Source organism: Manis pentadactyla, chromosome 9 (genome assembly GCF_030020395.1).
Source record: "Manis pentadactyla isolate mManPen7 chromosome 9, mManPen7.hap1, whole genome shotgun sequence".
NCBI classification, from domain to species: Eukaryota; Metazoa; Chordata; class Mammalia; order Pholidota; family Manidae; genus Manis; species Manis pentadactyla.
The window spans coordinates 14,178,358-14,200,620 of record NC_080027.1 but is presented as its reverse complement, the minus strand read 5'-3'; the positions used below and the strand labels follow the sequence as shown (position 1 = coordinate 14,200,620).

The following is a 22,263-nucleotide window of genomic DNA, read 5'->3' as shown; positions in this document are numbered from 1 at the left end:
TGGGAGCCCAGAGAGGGCAGAGATTCTGTCTCACCTGTGCCTCCTCACACAGCTGCACAGCAGCTGGCACTCAGTAGATGCTCAACAATGACTGCTGAGTCAATCAGCTCAGTCTCCCAGACACCCTCTCCTCAGGAGAGCCCTCCTAACTGCTCCAGCCCCTCACGCCACAGGTCCCTACACTGCCAGGTCTGGGGAAATTAGTTCTGCCAAATCTCCACTGATTCTACCGACATTTTAGGAGTTCCATGTAGGCAAAGACTCACAAAATAATAGAAAAAGCCAACTTCTTATGATAATATAACAGCCAACTTATTTGAGTGCCTACTATTTTTTTCACAACTACATCACCAGACCCTAGATTAGTACAGGTACATAGCAGATGCTCCATAACAATTATTGAATAAATTAGTGGATGAATAAACAAATGAATTGAATGCTTATAGGTACTAACCACTGTGTACAAAAGGCCTTCTGTAAATTGACTCCTTTTCCCCCACAGTGGCCCTAGAATACCTAGTGGGCACTCTAATTATTTTCATTTTACAGACGAGGAGCAGAAGTTTCAGAAGATGACCTGCCTAGAGTCACACAGCTTGAAAGTGGCAGAGCTGGGACCAATCTCAAGCCAGCTAGTACTGGAGCCCTGCTTTTCATTTCCCTGGGTCCACATCCTTTCAGTGGAGATGCATTTTGCTGTTCCTCCTATAGAGGAGAAATAGCCATTCAATGGTGGCTTGAGCAAAGCAGACATTTTACTGTCTTTCCTAAGCTGTGTGGAGGTCCGTGCTCATCAAGGCCTCAAGGGTTTCCTAGTTCTCAGCTCTGCCTCTTCCTTGCCTCAGAAGGTCCTTTCACAGTCATGAAATGGCTGCAGCTGCTCCAAGCATCCCACCCTTTGAGGACAATTTGCAGAGTAGGAGGGGAAAGGCATAGGGCCAAGGCTTTTTCCTTGGCATCTTTCTTTTATCAGAGAGAACACCTTTCCTAGAAATCCCTGAATAGGCCCATGCCCTTCAAACCAATCTCTGGCAAAGGATACCCATGCTTGGATTGGACCCATCAGGTCTGTGCTCCAGCACTCTTGCCATAACATCCGGAGATCCCCACCCATCACCCAAGCAGATTTGGGCTCTATTAGCAAAGATTAAGGCAGCCTGGTCCCCACTGCCCACCCCCTCCCCCTGACACAGCACCCTCCCTGCATTTTGCATTTAGAAATACTTATTGGCTGAACTATAAACAAGAGAAGAGGGCCATGGTTCCCTTTCTTGGCAGACATGGGCTCTGGACCCAAAGTCATTGTTCCCACGTACCCACCTTTCCTAAGATGAGAACCAACAAAGTGGGCTGCAGCTCCTCGTGGAAAGCAAGCTCATCAGCCCCACTGGTGAGTCAGCGCGGACAGACAACCTGGGAAGGACAGACAAGTTGGTGGGTTTGAACTATTGCATCAGTTAGATCTATGCAGTCATTCACTCAACCAGGTTCACTTTCATCGTCTCCTCCATCTCCTCCCTTTCTTCTGTAAAGCCTGAACCAGCCCATATTATGGGCAGATAGACCACTGATGAGGACTCGGAATCTGTACCTTGCTTCCGCAGAAAGAATGCCCGGAGCAGCTGGTGATGTCTGCCATGAGCACAAAACGGGTAGTAGGAGGCAGAAAGAAGGAAACAGGCCAGGAAACAGAACAAATTACCGTCAGAAAGACATTGGCCCTAAAAAGGGGGTCCTGGGGCATTATAGGTTTAATTGTGTCCTCCCCAAAATTCCTATGTTGAAGTCCTAACCCCTAGTACCTGAGAATGTGACCTTATTCGGAAATAGGGTCTTTATAGACACAATCAAGTTAAAGCAAAATCGTTAGACGGGGCCTTAATCCAATATACAGTGTCCTTTCAAGAAGGGGAAATCTGAACCCAGACAGCCATACAGGGAGAATGCCACCTGAGCGTGACCACAAGCCAAGAACAGCAGCCTGGCACATCCTTCCTCACAGCCCTTAGAAGGACCCAGGCCTGCCAGTCCCTAGATTTCAGGCTCCAGCCTCCAGAACCATGAGGCAATAAATTGCTGTTGTTTAAGCAGCCCAGTCTGGGGTACTTTGTTGCCCAGCAGCCCTGGGCAACATCCAAGGGGCAGCAGCCTCTGGGCACTGGGGTCTGTTCAAATTGAGCATGACTTACCTGGACAAAGATCTGAAGGGGGCTGTGGGTAAAACTCTAATATTTCCAGAATATCTCACCTGGCTTTGGTATATATGCAGATCAACAGGCACTCAAAGGGGGAAAGAAGTATGGTTTTAGTGCATTTGCATCATTCCTCCGGGGTGGAGAGAAGTTCATCTCCATATCAATGGGTAATTACCTGGGCAACCGAGGGCGTGTCTGAACCTGAGAGGTTAAGGGGAGGGGGCTGGCCTGCCTACTGGCTTCTTCCAGAGCAGAGGAGAAAGACAGCCCTGGACTGCAGTTTGTAAGCAATAAACGGGTTTTAAACTTCATTTCTCCCTTTGCCTGATTTCTGTTTTTAGAGGCATTTTGCCCCGGGATTTCCTCTCCCCGGACTTACAGGGGCCTTTCCTGAAGGCAGCACATCTCAGCCCCTGCCCCCCGTGGGCCCCTCTCGGGGCCTTGGCCTCCCGGGCTGTCAGGGACAGGTAGGCTGGATGACCACCTGGCCCCTCCCAGTCCCAACAGTCTAGCAGCCTCTCCCCTGCCTGGGACCCGTGAGGTCGGCTGTCAAGGCTAAACCCAGTGGTGCTGTACAATAGACGACCCCAAAGGTTCTGTGAGTCCAAATCTCAGGAGTGATTTCCCTGGCTGGTTCTGTCTCAGGGTCTCCCATGGGGTTGCTGTCAAGAGGTTGGCTGGGCTTCAGTCATCTGAAAGCGTGTCCAGTGCGGGGCAGTCGTCTTCCGAGGTGGCTCGCTCACTCCGTCTGTAAGTTGGGGCTGGCTGCTGGCAAGAAGCTTCAGTTTCCCGCCATGTGGACTTTGCCACGGTTCTGCTTAATGTCCTGACCGCATGGCGGGTGACTTCCTCCAACGAGGGCCATCCAAGAGACTGGGGCAGAAGTTTGGTCCCAAGTTTTGTAACCTTGCCTTGGGAGCCTCACACTCACCGTCACTCCTGTAGTCCCTTATTGTCACATAGGTCAGCCCTATTCAGTGTGGGGGGTGAAGGCAAATTCTGGGGCACTAAGACCCCCACCCCTTGAGATCCAGTCACCAATGACCAGACGGTCGCCCACCCCTAAAGATCCAATCACCAATGCAGAACACACCCTACCCCTACTCCTTAAAAACGCGCTTCCTCACCCACGAGCTGCTGCTCCCTCTCTCTGGGGGCAGCCATTTTCTCTTTCAGTAATAAAATCTCTTGCGTGGGCCCGTGTCTCCTGAGTCCTTCTGGGGTAAGGAGGGTCGCGGTGAGATACCCTTTCAGGGGGGACTATATCAAGGCATGAATGCCAGGAGGCTAGGGTCACTGGGCCCGTTTTGGTGGCTGGCTACCACAGGCGGATAACAGGTCCGGTACTACTGGGGATCCTGGCAGGGGAGGGGTCGTGAAGGAAGAGTCCTGGGAAGGGCGGAGGCTTGGGGCGTATTCGGGTCCAGGGCTGCCGTAAAGGGGACCACATACTGGATGCATTAAAACAACAGAAATGCAGTATTGCTGTGCTGGCAGGGTTGGCTCCTTTTGGAGGCTGTAAGGGAGAGTTCCTTCTCTGCCTCTCTCCTGGTTTCTGGTGGCTCCCGGAAATCTTTGGCGTTCCTTGGCTTGTAGCTGCCTCACTGCAGTCTCTGCTCTGTCTTCACATGGCCATCTTCCCTCTGTGTGTGTGTCTCCAACCTCCTTCTCCTTTCTCTTATAAGGACATTAGTCATTGGCTTTGGAGCCAACCCTCAATCCAGGATGGTCTCATCCTGAGATCCTTAATTATATCTGCAAAGACCTGGTTTCCAAATAAGGTCCCGGGGTTGGACATGGACATTTCTTTTGGGGGACACTATTCAACCCGCTACAGGAGGCATCCTCATGGAGGGACTGGTTGATGCCATGACCCAATACCTCCGTCTACTTTGGCTCATGTGCCGCCTCTTCTAGGGAGTCTGCCACCTCTCCACTGTGCCCTGCAGCACCTGTGCCTGCCACCATCGCTTCCATCATTCCTTCATCTAACACTTACCGAGCACCTACTCTATGTCAGGTACCAAGTGAGGTCCCAGGGGTACAGCATCAGTTGCCCAACGCAGCATGCAAAAATACTGGACACCCAGTAAGATCTGAATACTCACAGGTAGGGATTAATACATTTACAGATAAAGAGCAAGTTTGACTCTGTCCCGTGTCATTGGACCTGGTAACCCCGACAGCCGTGGAGGAGAGAAGCGCAGCTCCCAGCCGCAGAGCAGCCGCGGTTTTACAGGGCTGATGGCAGGGCATTGGGTGGAGGTCCCTGGCCAGGCCAGCAGGAGCCAAACAGCCCGGAATCCCTAACTTTGGAGGCTGGAACCTCAGAGGGCTTTAACTGGCTTGACCAGATGTGCATTTCAGAAAATGGGGAATGTGTGGTGTCGCAGATGCCAAGGGAAGAATGGTGTTTTGGGGAAGAGGGAGCAAATAACAGGCCAGATGTTGCATGGAGGTCCAGACAGGTAATGACTGAGACCTGTCCCTTGGAGTCAGTCAAGCTGCTGTAGCATGTGGGAGAGGCTTTGGTGGGTCGGTGCGGGCAGAAGCCAGGCTGCAGTGGGCTGAGGAGTGAGTGGCAGGAGAAGCAGGGAGGTAGAAACAGTACAGGTCACTTTCTCCAAAAGTTTTTGAGCTGGGAATGAGGCCCAGAGAGCAGGTGGAGCTGGGGAGGAGCCTGAGGGAGGGAGGGAGGGAGGGAGGGATGACGGCAGGTAGGGCCCCTAGGGGATGCGGCCCAGGGTGGTCTGGCCCGGAGGAGGTTCTGCTCCCCAGGCAGCAGGAAGGGGTGGGTGCCACACATCCAGATTCTTTTGGGGAAATGCAGGGACTCCCATCTGCCAGCTGATCCCAGTGCAAAGTCTGCCTGTCCCCAGCTGGGCTGTGGCCGCCGCCCTAGGCTCCGCTGAGCAAATGAATGGAGAGTTGGGAGCGGTTCTAGGCTGTAGGGTGAGGAGGACAAAGCACAGCCTTAGGAGGAGTCTTGGGAGAAGAGGAGTCCAGGAAGGAGCAGGGGAGAAGGGGGAGACAGTGTCCAGTCTGGAGGGCTCAAGGGGGAGGAGGGTGAGAAGGGTGCCCTGGCGACCAGATGGGAGCTTGAGGGAGTGGCTGGTGAGGCAGTGTAGACCACCTGGCTAGTAGGGGCAGATGTTCGGTAGGGAAAGGAGAAAGGGAGGGGCAGGGTGGGGAGGTGTACTTTTGTTTGTGGGAGGGAATTCCTTCCTGCCCCAGGCCATGCCAGGCATCTGCCCCCATCCCATCTCATTAATCTCATTTAATTCTCACAACCCCCTGGCAGGTGAGGCCGATGAGGAGGCAGATTGCTGTGGGCAACCTCACTATAGACATAAGGAAACTGAGTCCCAAGATTTGAGGCACCTTACCTAAAGCTACAAAGCTCCTAAGGAGCAGAGTGGGAGTTTAAACCCAGGTTTATCTGACTCCAAAGCAGGTAGGCTCTTGGTCAGCACACCTGGAGACTAGGAAGCCCTGAGTTGAACAGAGCCCATAGTCCGGTGCAGCCCCCAGGCAGGACACTGCTGTGGGGCAGCAATAAGGCATTAGGCATTCTCAGGCCTCTCAGGGGCCCAGATGATGTCACCTCCCCAAGGGACTAGTGGGCTCACCTTGCAGGCTTTGTGTGGTGTTGGGCAAATTCCAGTGGCCTCGGGGAGGGCGGACCCAAAAGTGGGAGTGGCAGAAGAGACAGGGCGCAAGGCAATTGTGGTGCCAGGCATCTGTTCCCTGAAACAGCTGACTGTGAAGTTCAATGTGGGTAAAGAGACAAGAGAAGCCAAAACAGGATGGGGGATTCATTCCCCCACTCCCACCTTGGCCCTCCTCCCTCTGTAAATGCCCTTGCCCACCGCTTCATTTTGCCCTGGCTCTGCAAATAACCGGTCCCTGGAAATTTCCCTGGAATCTCCTTCTCTACTGTTCCTTCAAGGGCAAGTTCAGATGTACAACTCCTTCACGCCTTGGCCACCCTCCTCCCAACTTAGCTCCCTCTTTGGTCCCCAGAGTTCTGGCAATGAGATTTTCTGGCAGAGGAATAGGATGCAAGCTGAAGCTTCATCCTAGTGTACCCACCTACATTCCCTGGTCTTCTCTGGACCCATCCAGCTTTGATACTGTGTATGTGCCGAATGCCCTGAAATTTGTATCTCCTGCCCGGCCCTGTCCCCTGAGTTCCAGACTCTGATTATTCCACATCTCCATGTAAATGTCTAAAAGACATCTCAAACCTGACATGACCGAAACTGAATTCTTGATCTTCCCCACCCATATCCCCAACCTTGCTCTTTCCAAAGTCGGGCATATCTCAGGGGGCACCACTCCATTTTTTCAGTAGCACAAGTTAAAACCTCGAAGGAATCTTACTGTTCTCTTTCCCTCACACCCCACACACAATCTGCCAGCAAGGCCTGTTGGCTCTACTTTCAACTGGCGTCCGGGTCTTCTGCCACCTCCACAGCCACCCACCTGGTGCAAGCCACACTTGCCTTGGTTACAGCAGTGGCCTCTGCGCTGGTCCTCCTTTGACCTTGCCCCAACACTCTCTCTCAACCCAGCAGCCAAATGGTCCTATGAACACATAAGCCTCCAATGGCACTCCAGCTGGTTCTAGTCCCCAAATCTCTCAAAAAACCTACAAGCCCAAAATGAACCTCTTCTTACCTGATTTTACCTCCTGTTCTCCTAGTGGTCTACTCTCCTCCAGCCCCATTGTACTTACTTGTTCCTCACACATTCCAGTCATGCTCCTGCTTGGGGGTCTTATACTAACTGCCCCCACCACCACCCCTGCCTGCCTGGAATTCCCTTCCCCAGATGTCGTCATGACTTGTTCCCTCACCTCCTTCAGATGTTGGCCTAAAAGTTACCTCTTTGCCTCCCCTGAGAATCCTAATCAGATCTCTAAACCCTGAAATTCCCTAACCTCTTCCGTGCTTCATTTTCCTCCATAGATCCAATATCATCTAACATATTATGTTCTTTTACCTGTTTAGTTAATTATCTGCCTCCTCCTTCTAGAATACAAGTTCTATGAAGGCAGTGCCGTTTCTGTTGTTTTCTTTCCTGCCTGGGACAATGGCTAGCCTATGGTAGGCACTCAACAAATGTTGCTTGAGCACCTGTTTGGGTCCACCACTTCCCGGAGCACTGGAGATGGTATAGTGATGGAAACTGACCAAGTCTTCGAATTTAAGTCTTGGGCAGAGGTTGTGTAGTCTTCGCAAGTATGACCCTACCTGGAGAGCTCTTGGAAGAGAACACGGTGTCTCCACCCCTGGGAGTCTAGGGTGGGCCCCAGGGGTGTGCACAGCGCACAAGCTCCCCAGGTGATTCTTATGCAGGTCATGTGGGGGTCACACTGAGCTGCTAGGATAGACTGAAAGTCACATATTCACATTGTCCAAGACGCCTGATGTCTCGTTTTGACAGCACCATCCATTCTCTGTGAAACAGTTGTTTCATGCCTGTCGCCCCCTCTAAATAGTGAAGTTTGGAACTACGATGGCTGCTTGTCCCTCTCTGTGTTCCCTGGGCTCAGCACAGCATAGATGCTAGTAAATGTTTATTGAGAAAGTGAATGAATGGGGAGAAAATGAATGGTTAGAAGACGGTGAATGAATAACGGAACTCTGGTTAGAAAAGGAATTTCAAGAGTTCAAAATCTGAAGGTGGGAACGTTTCCAGACTTCTCCTGTGCCGAGGGTTGCAAAGGAGCTGGAACCTCAGAGGTTGCGACGCGTTTGGTCATCTGTGAAAGCGGCTGCTGCGCCGGCTGCCCGGGCGGGCTGGGAGGTGCGCTGCGCAGGGGCGGCGCTGCCACCCACCCGGTCGCCCAGCTGCGCGCCTCTCTACCCAACGCGGCCGTTGCCATAGCTACAGACACAGCCTGGCCGGGAGGGGGGCGGGCCTGGGCGTACGTCATTCCCAGCGCGACACTTCTCGTGCCTCCCGCCTCTTTTGGGTGCGAGACCCTCGGCCCGCCTTCCCGGCTCTCCACCTGCGCGCCCTCGCCCGCTCGCTCACTCCCCGGGCTCTGCGCCGGCGCGGTACCCGCCAGAGCGCGTGGGGAGCCGCGAGGCGCATGCGCGGTGCGGGGCCCGCCGCCGCTCTGGTGTCGCCGCTGTTGCTGTCGCCGCCGTCGCCGCCTCCCTGCCGGCAAGTGTGGGAAGGAGGAGCTGAGGGCCGCCGCCGCCGTTGCCGCCATGGGGGTGAGTGAGGCAGGGAGAGAACACACGAGGGCCAGGAGCGCTTCCCGTTCCCCTCGCCCCCTGCGCCCGCATTGTTCCTTGAAACCCCTCCGTGACCCTGACCCTAACCTCTCCGGCCTCACGTGATCCCCAGCCCCCACATGACCGGACTCCCCCATTCTGTGTGTCCTCCCCGCTCTGCCCATCCCTGGAATCCCCTGGGAGCCCCCTTCTCCAGGCCCCACCCTCTCGGGGTCCCTGCTCCTCGCGTGTCGCCCGCCCTGCCTTCCTGGCTGACCCGTTATCTTCTTGGCCTTCCCTACCCCCAGCGCGGTCCCTGGGGTAATCCCCGACCCCAGGGGTCAGCCATCACCTGGCTGTCACCGGCTTCTTGGCTTCCCATATCCTAGGCCAAGCCTGACCTGGAGGAAACTGAGTCCCAGAGAAAAGAAGGCACTCAGACAAGGTCACTCAGGCAGTGACGGGGTCAGACCCAGACTGTGGTCTTCTGGATCCCGGGCCGATGCGCTTCCCGCTACTCGGATTCTCAGCGAAGCCGGTTCCGCTACACCCTTTGCAAACCTCTCCTAAAACATTTTCTTTCCCTTCCAAAGGAAAAGCCGCCTAGATGCAATGAAGTGGTTCTTACTACTTGGGTCTTTAGAAGTCTTAGTACTGCGCATGGCTTTGCATGGGGAAGGTGGGCAGGAGGCTGGTGGGGGACCACTGAGGATGACCCAGCTGCAGATGGATAGCGGCCACCTGTTTTGTGGAAGGTAGCCTGGGGATGCCTTTCATGCCCATCCCTGGCATGTGCTGAGAGAGGGTGGGCAGAAGTTATTCACGTTTCTGTGAGTTAATTTTCTTAACTCCCAATGATAGCAGCATCAGTCACTCCTAGAAATGTAACTGGCCTGCCTGGTACTGTGTGTATCAGTTGTGACATGGAATTTCCACTACCTTTAGGGAGCCTTGACTTGGCAGCCAGAAACACCTCAGTTCCAGCTCCATTTTCTCTGGCTAACAGCATGCGTGATACTGTGCCAGTAACAAGACTTTTCTGAATTTGAATTTCCTAATTTTTCTAATGAGGACGATGATACCTTCCCCTTAGGATACAAGTGAGGATTAAATGAGTTAGTGGATGTAAGTAGCCAAGTAGTGCCTCTTAAATAGTGGCTGTTATTTTTACCTATACTCTCAGCCTTTACTTTAGTTATCTAAAATAGATTTGTGCTATTTTTAACCCATTGGGTTTAAACTACTGTTATTAACCTAGATTTTTTTCACTCAGATAGTTGACTGAACAACTCAACTTGTTAGACAAAAATAGTTGCCTAATCCATGTCAAAGCACATTTCATTATGTTTCAACGAGGAATTTTGGATGCTTCGTACTTCCTATGTAGAAAAGCAAGTCCAAAGACCTTAGGCATAAATAACCTAGATTTTGGTGAAAGGTCCTCGACCCCAGCTTCTGTTAAAAGGATCACTCAGTAAGTGTCTACCCAGCATCAGCGACTACAGGCTGAGCATGAAACAAGAAGCATAGCCTGGTACTCTGGTTTGACACTTCCTCATCAGCTGAGCTGAAATAGCAGGCCTCAGAGATAATGTGATCCTTGCTTCCTTTAAGGCCCTGATGCTATTACTCATACGTTACTGATGTGTTTCCCAGAACGGCCCCTGCCTCATCTCTTCTGGCATAAACCTCATTGCAGAAAAGAGACTTGAGTGGTTACTCCCCGGCACAGAGCTGGAAGCCTTGCATTGTCCATATTCCTCATGGGTGGGGTCTGTGGATTCCCATCATCTGTCAGGAAGGTCATCAGAAGGTTATCGTTCATGGTGGGCCCTACTCAGTGTGACAGCCTGGCCCCAGGCTACGTGAGAATGGTATCAGATGGAGCACCATTCTCTTCCAAGTTCTCTCACCCTTGCTGCCACATGTGTGTTGCCTTTTAGGAATTAGAATTTAGGTCTGTCTCTCTTTACCAAAAACAGAGATTCTTTTTGGATCCTGGGTACTTTGTGGGATGGAGGCATTGACACTGAAAAGCTAAGAAATGCCATATCCCTTTTCTGGAAGTACTACTTGCCCCTGTCTGGATGTTTTATGTTTTCTAATTTCTTGATGGACCTCTGGCGGTCATAGAACTGCCTGTGGAGATACGACTTTGATAAGAATAGCAAGGGCAGGAGTTTCACAGTTGCAAGTGAAAACAGCTTTGATGTTATACTTTATAAGAGCAGGTGACATTTAAGTGTAATTGATATAGTGGAAGAAGCATGGACTTCAGAGTTGAGACCTGGCTTTGAATCTTGGATGATTCATTCAACAGGTGTGAACTGAGTACCTGCTGTTCTCTGAGCATTGGGTGCTCAGCAGGTGTCCATAAAGCAGGTGTGACCTCCACCTCATGGAGTGTGTAGTCTGGTGGGATTGGAGGGAGGGGGTGGGCAGGAAGACCTGAGAATTCTCCTCACTGGCTCTGTGACCCTAAAGTTTTCTCACCTCTTGTGCCTCAGTTTGCTCATCAAGGAAGTGGGCACATATAACTTGTCGAGTTATTGTAAAGATAAAGGTGAATCATCTGTTGAAGCACTAGCAGTGTCTGATACTGGTGGATCCTCACTATAAAGAATTTTTATATCTAGTACACTGAATCATTTTGTCCTCACAACAGCCTGTGAGCCTAGGCATTGCCAGCCCATTTTACAGATGAGGAAATTGAGGTTCAGAGAAACTGAGTAACTTGCTGAAAAGAGACTAAGTAACTTCCCAAAGTGATACAGCTACTGAGTGGAAGATCTGAGAATCAAATCCAGGTCTCTTGACTCAAAATCCCACACTCTTTATTATATAAAACTCCCTTGGGAAAGACACTTAACCACAATGAGCTCTGCTGCTCACTGCACTTAATTTCCCATTTTAATTAGGAGAATTTCCTGTGTCCCTGCAGGATAGCTTTACCTCCACAAGGCAGGGCAGAGCTAATGGGAACAGCAGGAGACCACTTTTCCTGGTGTGCGCTAGGTTTGAGGGCGAGCCCCTGCCTGTCTGGCCCAGCCTCTGCAGCCGGCCTCACACCCTGTGTGCAGGCAGTGAAGCGCTAAAGGGCGCTTTCATTATCTATGGTCTCGGGCCATGGCTGCCTTCAGCCTCACTCTGAGGCTCGCCTGTTCCCCTGCATGAATGAGCCCATAAATCTCTTGGTGGCCCAGGGTTGGCCCTCCTGCTGCTTGTGCTTAGGAATTACTTCCTTCATGTGCTTAGAAATGAGATGCCATGGAGGGAGCCCACGTTTCAGTGCTTTCTGGGTCCCGAGTCGCACTTTCCTTATAGCACCTTTGTTCCTTCAGCTCTGTGTGGTGGTAAGAGAAAGCTAGCATGCAGGGTGGAGGACAGGAGCTTGCCTCTGCTGTGAAGGTGTGCTGACTTCTGACCTAGCCTTACAGCTGTTCCGGAAGACAGCATTTGCATCTCCATTTTCCTGGAGATGGGAGTTGCTTTTACAAGTTGTGCAGGGAGCCAGTGGCAGGAGGAGCACTGATCTGGCTCACTGATGCCAAAGCTCATGTTCTTTCTGCCCCATTGCACAGCTCTGGAGACCTTCCTTCTGAAGATTCCCTGTTCCTTACCCCAACCTCAGTATGGAGGCAGGGCCTGGGGTGGCTCTGTATTGGCATGTCAGCTGTGACCAAGCCAGAAGGGCATTGAGAAATTAATTACCAAGTGGCTGCCTTGGTGGCTCCTGAGGTCTCATCCTGACCTTATTTGGCAGGGCTGCTAAGGCCTTTGGCCCTGATGTAGGCTCTCCCAGTGGGAGACAGCATGGCTGGTGGAACGAACACTGGAGCTGCAGCCCAAGCCCCACGATTGAGTCACCCCTCTGCCATCGACTCTCCAGAGGACTCTGAATGAGTTACGCCATCCCTCTGAGCCTCACTTTCCTCGTGTGTAAAGGGAGGTGCAGTTTCTGCCCTGAGAATCAAACTGGATAGTGTTTGTGAGAGTACTGTGCAAGCTGAGTGGATCTCTTGATGCTGTCTTGAAACCCAACTTCCCAGAGAAAGAGATGGATGCTCTGAAACCTCTGTGTGGTGGAGGGGCCAGTTCTGTCCAGAGCCCAGCAGCATGAAGACAGTCTGTTCTCTTCTGTCCTTCCTCTAGGGTGAGAAATGGGATCTAGCCTGGCCTCCAGCAGGTGCTTATCCTGCAGACAGTAAATGGCTGGTGTTGGGCAAGTTCATACCTAGGAGAGCAGTTCCTGTGACTTCCTGGTTTCAGAGTTCTCGTCTCCTGGTTGCTCAAAGTAGGATAGGGGTTAAGCGGTGTCATTCCTTGGGGAACCGAGGGAGGAATTTATTCTGAGAAACTTTCCCAGCAGCTGATTTTTTCATCTCACCCTTTCTGGGGCCAGTCATTGGCAGGGCTAAGGTGTGATGGGGGGTAGTAAGTCCTCTCCAGTGGGCTCAGGGACCTGAGGTGGGAGGTGAGAAAAGCAGCACTGACCACCATTGCCCATGCGTGTCTTCTGGCCTCGGGTGGGTGGGCAAGCACCTCCGATGCACCTGCTGCTCTGGTCCTCCTTGCAGTGAGAATGAGGCTGTCATTTGTGGAGCACATGGCATATTAACCCTCATGGACTTACTCCTTCAATGGGGTATTAAGGGCCCCACTCATCAGAGGAGGAAAGGGGCTCAGAGAGAGTCCTGAAGACCTGCAGGGACTGAGGAGCAGAAAGACCTTTGGATAAGGCCTGTTAGACTTCAGGGCCTGGGATCTTTTCCCTGTTTAGCCTGAGAGAGACCCACAAGAGCCTCAAAATCAGATCTGCTCTTAATGGGCAGTTCGCTGTTTGCCCCTCTGTGCAAGGACAGCCCCCTCCTGTGAACCCTGCAACTTGGCCTTGCGGGCCATGTGTCATGTGGAAAGCCCTCTGTCCCCAGGTGAACCCCTTGGGGCCCTTCACTCTGCCTTTGCTGCTACAGGGTGTGTGGTGTACCTGCCACTCACTGGCCTTCTGGGGGAGCACTTCTGGGGAATGACTCCGGCTCCTTAAGCCAGAGTGCCCTGGCCCTAGCCTAGAGGGACCCAGCTGTAAAAGGGGCTACCACCAGACCAGGTCTTTGTCTCCTGATGCTGGAATTCACTGAGAAGGCTTTGAATACACTTATACTGAGGAACAGTATCAGTGGCTACCTCAGCTGCCAGCAGCAACCTGAAACCTGGCCTGAATGTGTCTAAAATGAGTTTCCTCTTTAGGAGGAAATGGATTAATGAATATTTATTAGTCACCTGCTAAACGCCAGGCTCTGCTGCAGGCATTGTCATGTGCTCTCACAGGGTACTCCAGTGACCCCACAGTCCCTAAGGTCAGTGCTGTTCCTGACAAGGTAGCCGAGAAATCTAGTGATGCTCCCAAGGTCTCATGTCCACACCCTTGGGTCTTTTCCATCCCACCAAGTGTGTGGCAGCCACGATTGGAAGTTCCTGTCGTCAAGGCCAGGCCCGTGGATGCAGAGACAGACCCTTCGGTTCCTCCAATGGAAAGTCAAGTCTTTGGTTGGCCACAGGCCTTCCAGCCAACTTTGCTTTTCCCTGTTGCAGAGGAAGTCAAGCAAAGCAAAGGAGAAGAAGCAGAAGCGGTTGGAGGAACGAGCAGCCATGGATGCTGTCTGTGCCAAAGTGGACGCCGCCAACAGGGTGACTTTCTCCTCCCTCCCAGTACCTTCCTCTTGGAACTTCATTTGGTTTTTAATTTGGCTTCTTTTGGCGCCACCCTGTGGCCAAATTGTATTACCCACCCTCACCTCTGCGGCCTCCTTGCTGCCAAGGGAAAATGATCCTGGCCTGGAGAGTTGCAAGGAAGGCCAGCAGTTGGCCCAGGTGTGCAGGGAAATGTGGATTCAAATGGAGACGGCTGCTTGTCTCCGTGGGTCTCCTTCCTTACTAGGAGAAGGCCTAGAGAACTTCTTGTTAGGATTTTGCATTTTGGAGAGGAAACCTCCTTGGTAAAATGTGGTATAGTTTTCCCTCTCATTTCTTTAAACATTTACTGACTTCCATAAAGTACCAGAGGCTTTGCTGGGGCCATGGGGGTGTAGCAGCCTGGTATCAAGGGGCCACAGTTGGGAGGCGTGGCCGTGAGCCCCAGATGGCCCGACTGGGAAGGGGACAGAGCTGAACCTGAGAGTCTCATCCTACCTGCCCTAGTCCATAGTCCATTCTCTGCTATGCTTTCTGCCCACTCAGTAAACAGTCCGCGTAAGGATGTGGCTCAGGGACATGATTATTCCATTTTGGGTTTTGCCCAGGGGAGGTTGGCAGGGGGATTCCTGGAGGTATGCAAGTGGGGAGCCAGTAGCTCCCCTTCTTTGGGTCAGGTGAGCGGTGAGCAGGCTTTATGCGCACAGGCCAGTAATGGTATTGGGCTAGGAAAGACTCTTTGTACCCTGTCGAATGAAGCTAACTGAGCTCTCTTGGGTGTCTTTACCAAAGTTGCCCTACCTATGATTTCAGAGCTGAAGCAGATGGAGGGCCCTCCAAGGGCTGCTCCTGGGCCCAGGGCTGGGCCTTCCCATGTGGGCGGTACAGCGTCGCATTCGAGAGGGAGCTTGCTACCCTGCCCCGCGTGCACCTGTGCTACCCTCTCTGCTTTCCCTCCACAGCTTGGAGACCCTTTGGAGACTTTCCCAGTGTTCAAGAAATATGATCGAAATGGGTGAGTGTTTAGTTACTCCTACTGTTGTCTCCTTGAGTGTCTTCAGGAACCAACTTTCCAGAGTAGGCTTCCTCAGACCCAAATTTTCTCATTCTTTGTCATGATCTGAAAAAGTAGAACTATGGCTAGTTCCTGTTGATATGAACCCCTGCCCCCTTGGAGTGATAGAAGGATCCATAAATGAGCAAAGATTGCATATTCCTGGACTGATGTCTCTTTAGGACTTGGTATTCTGTGCAGATGAAGAATCATAGAACTGAAAAAAACTTGAAAAGCCATCTAGGCTTTTTAAATTTTATATAGGGGAAACTGAGGCTGAGAGAAGTTGAATGGAATTTCTGAGCTTAGGACTTCCTCCCTGGCAGCTGAGGGAGCTTTTAATTCCCAATCTGGTGCTCTTTTCCTGAGTGCATAGTATAATTATTAAAAGCCGCTTACACGCTGTGCAACCCTGGACAAATTACTTAACCTCTCTGTGCCTCAATTTTCTAATCAGAAATGGGTATAATAATAGCACCTTCCTAATGGAGCTGCCAGGATGATTAGCTGTAAAGCATTAGCACCTGGAGCATACAAAAAGCTAGGTCAATGTTAGCTGTTATTACTAATCCAATTTATGATCTGGATTAAAACCCTCCTCCCCTTTCTGTCCTTTAGGTTTATAAAATAGAAAGCGTAATCTGTTTTACCAGAGATGCTTTTGGCTTAGGGAAAACGGGTTATGGTTTTAGAGAATCGTAGCTATAGTTTAAATCAGAACTGTGCCTCTTATTAACTACATTTGGACAAGTCACAGCCTCTTTTTTTTTTTTTTTTGTATCATTAATGTACAATTACTTGAACAACATTATGGTTACTAGACTCCCCCTATTATCAAGTCCCCCCCACATACCCCATTACAGTCACTGTCCATCAGTGTAGTAAGATACAGTCTCATTTTTTTATCTGTTAAATGGGGTGGTGATGCCGAACTTGCAAGGCTATTTTAAAGAGGAGAGAATCTGTCCAGTTCTGTAAGTAGTAGCTGGTGTATTTTAATGAACAAGATAGACAAATGCAAACACATGAACTATGAAGCAAAGCCTTTAGTAGCTAACACTGTTTGCTTATTGTAGCTGTCTGAATTTCATAGCTTCACACTAATTTTTTCTTCTTCCTGTCTGACCAGATGCATTATGGTTCCTCTAGCAGGTCATTCAACCTCTGGGAAGTCCTTTGACATTGTTGATAGATCCCTTCCTGTGATGCTCTTAGTGTTCTGTGTTCCACATTCCCACTGACTTCCAGATAAAATGGAACAGCTGTGAAGCAGGCGTTGCCAGCTGACTCTGGGCTCCACTGGTGCCTGGGATTTTGTGTGGTCTGTGTGCCTGTGGTCCTACTTTCATGTATTTAAGGAGCTCCAAGTAGTGGAGAATTTATACCTGTAGACCAGCCTTTGGAAAATACATAACTAAGACAAAGGTAGTGCTGTGTTTGGGCATTTCTGACTGCTACGTGGTTCTTACTTAAAAAGAAAGGAAGACTTTTCAGAGCCAAGAAGTTCCAAACATATAAGGCTGAGCCCATGAGCAGCTCACGTGATGAGCCAGCCAAGAGGAGATGGTGGATTCCCATGGGAATGTCCCCTGAGGGGCAGTGTCACAGGCCACTGGGATGTATTGATATGGGAGCTCTGTGAGGACTTAAGAGTTGTTGGCCTCAGTCAGTCCTTTCAAATGTGGCACCACCTAGAGGACATAATTTCAGTTTGGCCAGTGAGTTTAACTGTAATTTACTTAAATTTCATTTAGGAGTAAATAGCAGATCAAGATGCCTTAGCACCTACGACATTTGTTAGTTTAGAAAACAGCGTGGGGTCAGACCCTATTCTACCCTGTTTGATCAGCCCAGAGCACCTTCTGTGTCCTCAGACGAGGCCATAGGCAGGGTTCCCCAGCGGGGGCGGGGGCCATGGTCATCCTGAAGGGCCTGAGATCACCCAGATGCTTTTGAAGGCGAGATTGGTAGATAAGAAGGAAGGGGTCCCATGGGAGCTCCAGGAGAAGTCAGGTCAGAAATTAAAGCAATAGGAAAAATGCCTAAGGGTAGAGATTAAGGGAATAGAGACCACTCAAGGGTTATAGCAAAGTACAGAAGGGAGGGTGGAGAGGACAAAGAGGTAGCAGAGGGGGATAGAAGTTTACAAAGTGCCCAGCCGATAAGGGCTGTGCAGGGGAAGCAGGAAATGGGACTCGAGGTCAGGGCGGTGGGCTGGTGATGACAGCTGTTAATCTCGCCCTGAAAGTCTTGGTTCCTTCACAGGCACCTTCTGTAGTTAGGGTTGGGAAGGCAGGGTATAGGCTTGGTTTTTCTCTGTAGATTAACCGACACCACACGTGCTTTGCTTTCAGACTTCCAGGGCAGCCTGTGGCTGTCTCTAAACGCCTCCTTTTCCTCTTCTCAGGTTAAATGTCTCCATTGAATGTAAGCGTGTATCTGGACTGGAGCCAGCCACCGTGGACTGGGCCTTTGACCTGACCAAGACCAACATGCAGACCCTGTAAGTGCTCCCTGCCCGGAGGGGAGCCTCATTCTTCCCCAGGCCGGCTTCCCTCTCCGGAGTTCCCAGTCCTGACTGCCCCCACATTCCCCAGGTATGAGCAAAGTGAGTGGGGCTGGAAGGACCGAGAGAAACGGGAGGAAATGACGGATGACAGAGCCTGGTACCTCATTGCTTGGGAAAACAGTTCCGTCCCTGTTGCCTTTTCTCACTTCCGGTTTGACGTGGAGTGCGGGGATGAAGTCCTGTACTGGTAGGCGCCCCAGCTTGGGGGTGGACACTTCAGTCGAGGGCCCAAGCCCACTGCCTTTCTGGTTCTGTGGGGCCGGGGGCTGCAGGCTCTTCTGACAGGCCTTGCTGCTTCCGCACGCTCACTTCTCTGCTTTCTTCACCCAGCTACGAAGTGCAGCTGGAAAGCAAGGTGCGGCGGAAAGGCCTGGGGAAGTTCCTCATACAGATCCTGCAGCTCATGGCCAATAGGTAAGGGCCTCCCCTCGCGCCAGTCAGGCGGAAGGAGCTGCCCCCGAGGCATCCACTGGTCTTTGAGCCTCCGTGGGGGACAAGGCACAGAGGAAGGTGGTGAAAGGCAAGTAGAACGCAGTCAGTAGGAAAATCCCTGCCCTGCTGTGCCTCCAGAATCTGTACGTTTGGCTCAGTGCAACAAGCACTTCTCAGTACCTGTTCTGTGCCTGAATAACTGGGATGCAGAGGGTAAGTGGAAAAGAAGTGAGACAGGTGGAGGGCCTGGCGCCTGTGCAGTCTGATCAGCCACATATAGCAGGTGCTGTGGGTGCTCAGGACAGAGGCTAGAGTTGGGCTGAGGAAGCTTCTCAGGAGCAAATGGGAGACAGCAGGCAGAGAGAGAGGAAGTATGACTTAGCATCTGTTTCTCTTTCTAGAAGTGCTCTCTCTTTCTTCTCAGCACACAGATGAAGAAAGTTATGTTAACAGTATTTAAGCACAATCATGGTGCCTACCAGTTCTTCAGAGAAGCACTGCAGTAAGGAGCTGGGCCCTGGCGTGGAGCCCTGTGGGCGGTAGGAGGTGCCTGCCCTGGTACCTTCTTCCTAGTCATGGCCCCATTCATCCTGACACCTGAGTGGGCCAGTGGTCTTTTGGGGTTGGGGACTGGGGACATGGCATGGGAGTGTCCTCTGGTTTGGTCCCTGCCCTCCTGTGCATCCTCATCCCTGGGGTTCTCACGACTGTGGCTCGTGGGAAAGTTCTCAGGCCAAGAGGACAGCAGTGGCCACCTGCACCGACCCTTTCTTTCTGCCTGCCCTGCAGATTTGAAGTCGACGACTCCTCGCCTAGCATGTCCGGTTGCTGTGGGGAAGACTGCTCCTATGAGATCCTGAGCCGAAGGACCAAGTTCGGGGATAGCCAACACTCCCATGCAGGCGGGCACTGTGGGGGCTGCTGCCACTGAACTCCAAAGCCAGAATGCTCTCTCCAAGGCCTGTCCTCTCCTCCGGTCTCACACCACGTGCCAGGCATCCTCAGAGCTAGGGCCTCCTCAGCCCTGCGTGCGCCAGGCTGCACCCTGAGAGCACAGAACCCTGGGAGGAGTGGTCTGAGCTGCCCCCCTCCTGTCTCCTAGAAGAGCAGAGTGCTGGAGGGCGCAGAGAGGAGAGGTTGCTGAGGGAAGAGCTGGCAGAACTCGGGCATGAAGTGCATCCTCTCATGGCTGCCTTCCACTCGGCTCTTGTACCCTTGAGCGTAAGGTTCCCCAACTTCTCTGCAGCTGGATTCCTGACAAGCCCCCCGCCACACCCCCTGGCAAAAAAAGAAACCCCACACACACTTGCACAAATGGATTGTTTATACCCACCTTTATGAAAGTCCTGGAGCCTTGGGTTGGGGTCTGGCTGGTCCCCAAAGAGGAGTGGACTCAATGTAAGATCAGAGCATAGAGAGAAGCTCATGTTGTGTGGACAGAATGCACCGATGGAGGCTGTGGGAAGGTCTTCTGAGCCATGACGCAGGGACGCAGGGACGCAGGGGAGCTCTTAGTATCTATCTGTGTTCATCGGTCCACAGTTGGAGTGGAGTCATCCCAGGCGCCAGCCGACTCCAGGAGGAAGGCTGCCTCCCACTTTCCCTCGCTGTCTGAGGGGCTGAGGGCCGGGAACAAGGCACGGAATGGGGCCTGGCCGCATGGGGGCGATGCTTCTCTGGGCTTTTGGACTTGGCTGCATTCTGTAACCCTGCCATTTGAGTTTTTTATTCATAGAAAAAAGCCAGAGGTCCTGCCCGACCCTCCCCATTGCCCCACACCACTCTCTGCCCTGCCTCTCACCCCGACCCCATATACCTCGGTTCCTACTCCAAAGCAGGGAATAACATTAGGGAGCCCCTCATCTTACCCAGAAGGCCCCCTAATTCCTGGCTGTTTAATGCCACTTCCTCTCATATATTGGTGCTGATAGCTCTCTGAAGGTGGGCCTCCCTCCCCACCATCACCTGCCCTCTTCAGAGAGCCCCCAGCCAGCAGCAGGCCTCCTGGCCCGCACCCCCCAGCCTTGCCGCTCACTGCCTCAGTGGGGCAGCAATGTCCTGCCCTGGCCGGCTGCTCAGGCTGCAGCAGGGAGGCCTCTTGCGCCTGAATAGCCGCTTTGCTCTGGAGTCACCCTGTGGCAGCAGGCTGGAGCGGGGGAGAAGAAGGCCTTCCTCCCCTCTCGTGGGACAGAGAGGGCACAGGGTCAGAGCCTGTCCTCACCCTGGTCCCCTTCCAGGGAAGAAAATGACCAAATCCTTACCCAGGAAAAAGCACCTACTGCCTCCCCTTGGATGTCCTTGAGCTCTGCCTTAGGGACTGTCTTAAAGGTTTTAGCCTTTGTGAAGTTGCCCTCGTGGAGGTCTGACCATCTGACCTCCGAGTATGCTCCCACCCACCCTCTGCCCTGCCTCAGGCAGTCTGTGCTCGGGGATCGCCCCCAGATTCCTGCTCACGCAGGGGCCTGTGCCCACAGCCTCCTCCACCGGCCGAGCCCTCTGTGTGGCTCCTGACCCCGCCAGCCGTGCGATGTGGCACTCCCTGGGAGAGGGCCTTGCAGCCTTACACTGGAATAGCCCACCTTTGCTCCTACCCTGCTGGCCCCCAGGGGATTTTACCTGAAGGGAGAATTCTCTTTACTGGGAGGGCATTGGTGGGCTCCCAAGAATCATGGAACGACAGATCCATGTTTAGGAACTTTTTCCTCTAATCTCTATCTCAGACACAGAATGATAAATATTTACTGTCTTAGAGCATGGATTTCTGATACCTCCCACTCAAGGGGACCAAAAGGAACTCCCCGTGTAAATCCACATAAGGTGAGTTCAGTGTATGTTGTCTCTTTCCACTCAGGGGATGCCTGGCACCCAGCCCACTGGTAGGCGGGGTAGTTGGGGCCATGCCCTGCCCGTCCAGCCTCTGTTGGCCACTTCCCTGAGCTGCTTAGGAGGCTGGGGCCGGCGGGGGCAGCGCTGCCTGAGACCAGCAGGTCGTTCTCTGTTGCTGTTGAGTCCGTTCAGTTCTCGAGCATCAGGCGTTCTACACGTTCCCCAGGTCTTGGGTCCTGGTTTTAACAAACAGAAGAACTTTTGTACCAGGTTTTTTTTGTTGTTTGGGCATGTGAAATACTTTTTAAGGTTTTTTTTTTTTTTTGTATCCACCCTGTTTCAGACTATTTTTGTTGATGTCAAGTATGTATATGACATGTATGGTTCTTTTTAACCCTTTCCGTTTTTTTTAGAAGAAACTTTGAAGATAAACTTGATACACGTATTTTTTTCTTTAGCAACTTGTTATCACTGGAATCAAAGGGAAAAGTAATCTCTTTTTGCATTGGTTGTATTTGTATGTGACAAATAAAGACACTTTGTTGAGCGGCTGGGATGGCTTCCTAATGCTGGAGTGCCATGGTCAGCGTGAGCCGAGGGCAGGCCCCTGACCCTCACATGGCCCCAGTGTTGGGCCTGAACGCTGGGAGGCCCGCAGCCCTCCCTGTGGAGGAAGCCTCAGGGTGTCAGGTGAGCAGCCAGAGGTGGGAACTGAGACTGAATGCGTGTATTTGTGCCTCGTTCCAGAAGCCCTGGATGGAGGCTGGAGTTCTGAGGGGTGCCTGCTTTAAGTCCTGGAAAGAGTCCCAAACCAGACATTGTGACACTTGATGTCTGTGACCATGCGTAAATTCCAGTACACTTGTGCAGGAGTTGAGTAGTTGGGAGTGTGGTTTCTCTCCCTCCTTTCACTATATTGGGTTAGTCAGAATACTCTTTTGTCTCTTAAAAAGACTATCCCCCTCTTCCCTCCAGTCACAAAAGACAACGGCTCAAAGAAATGGCAACTCACGTCAGGCCTGACAGGACAGGAGAGTTTCGGTGGGGGGTGGCTCTGGCCCCTTGAGTGTGACTGATGGCTCTGTGGAGCTTCTCTCCCAGAGAGGTTGCTAGCACCCATGGAGCTGGAAGGAGAGGCAGGAAGTATGCTGGGGGCTGGGGCTTGGAAGCACTTCCTGTAGATATGGGGCGGCGGGGGCAGCCTCATCGAGCTCCTGCCTGGTGATCACATCTGGGCTGTGGGGCGGGAGGCCAGGGTGGAGAACCGGC

At 52.1% G+C, this 22,263-nt stretch overlaps 1 protein-coding gene across 1 annotated transcript; it reads left to right on the top strand.

Moving 5' to 3' along the window:
* Nucleotides 1-8,151: 8,151 nt before the first annotated feature.
* Nucleotides 8,152-20,617, top strand: NAA40 (N-alpha-acetyltransferase 40, NatD catalytic subunit). The gene is made up of 8 exons (XM_036926741.2): nt 8,152-8,422; nt 14,015-14,110; nt 15,076-15,128; nt 17,575-17,670; nt 17,765-17,923; nt 18,067-18,150; nt 18,593-18,670; nt 18,958-20,617. The coding sequence occupies exons 1-8, from the start codon at nt 8,417-8,419 to the stop codon at nt 19,097-19,099; spliced, it is 714 nt and encodes a 237-aa protein (XP_036782636.1). The 5' UTR covers nt 8,152-8,416; the 3' UTR covers nt 19,100-20,617.
* The last annotated feature ends 1,646 nt before the right edge of the window (nt 20,618-22,263 follow it).

What these genes read in the sequence shown, in the direction of transcription:
- NAA40 (XM_036926741.2), top strand. An exon ending in AAGACCAACATGCAGACCCT is followed by an intron (nt 17,671 to 17,764) that starts GTAAGTGCTCCC and finishes CACATTCCCCAG; the next exon opens with GTATGAGCAAAGTGAGTGGG. An exon ending in GGGGATGAAGTCCTGTACTG is followed by an intron (nt 17,924 to 18,066) that starts GTAGGCGCCCCA and finishes TTCTTCACCCAG; the next exon opens with CTACGAAGTGCAGCTGGAAA.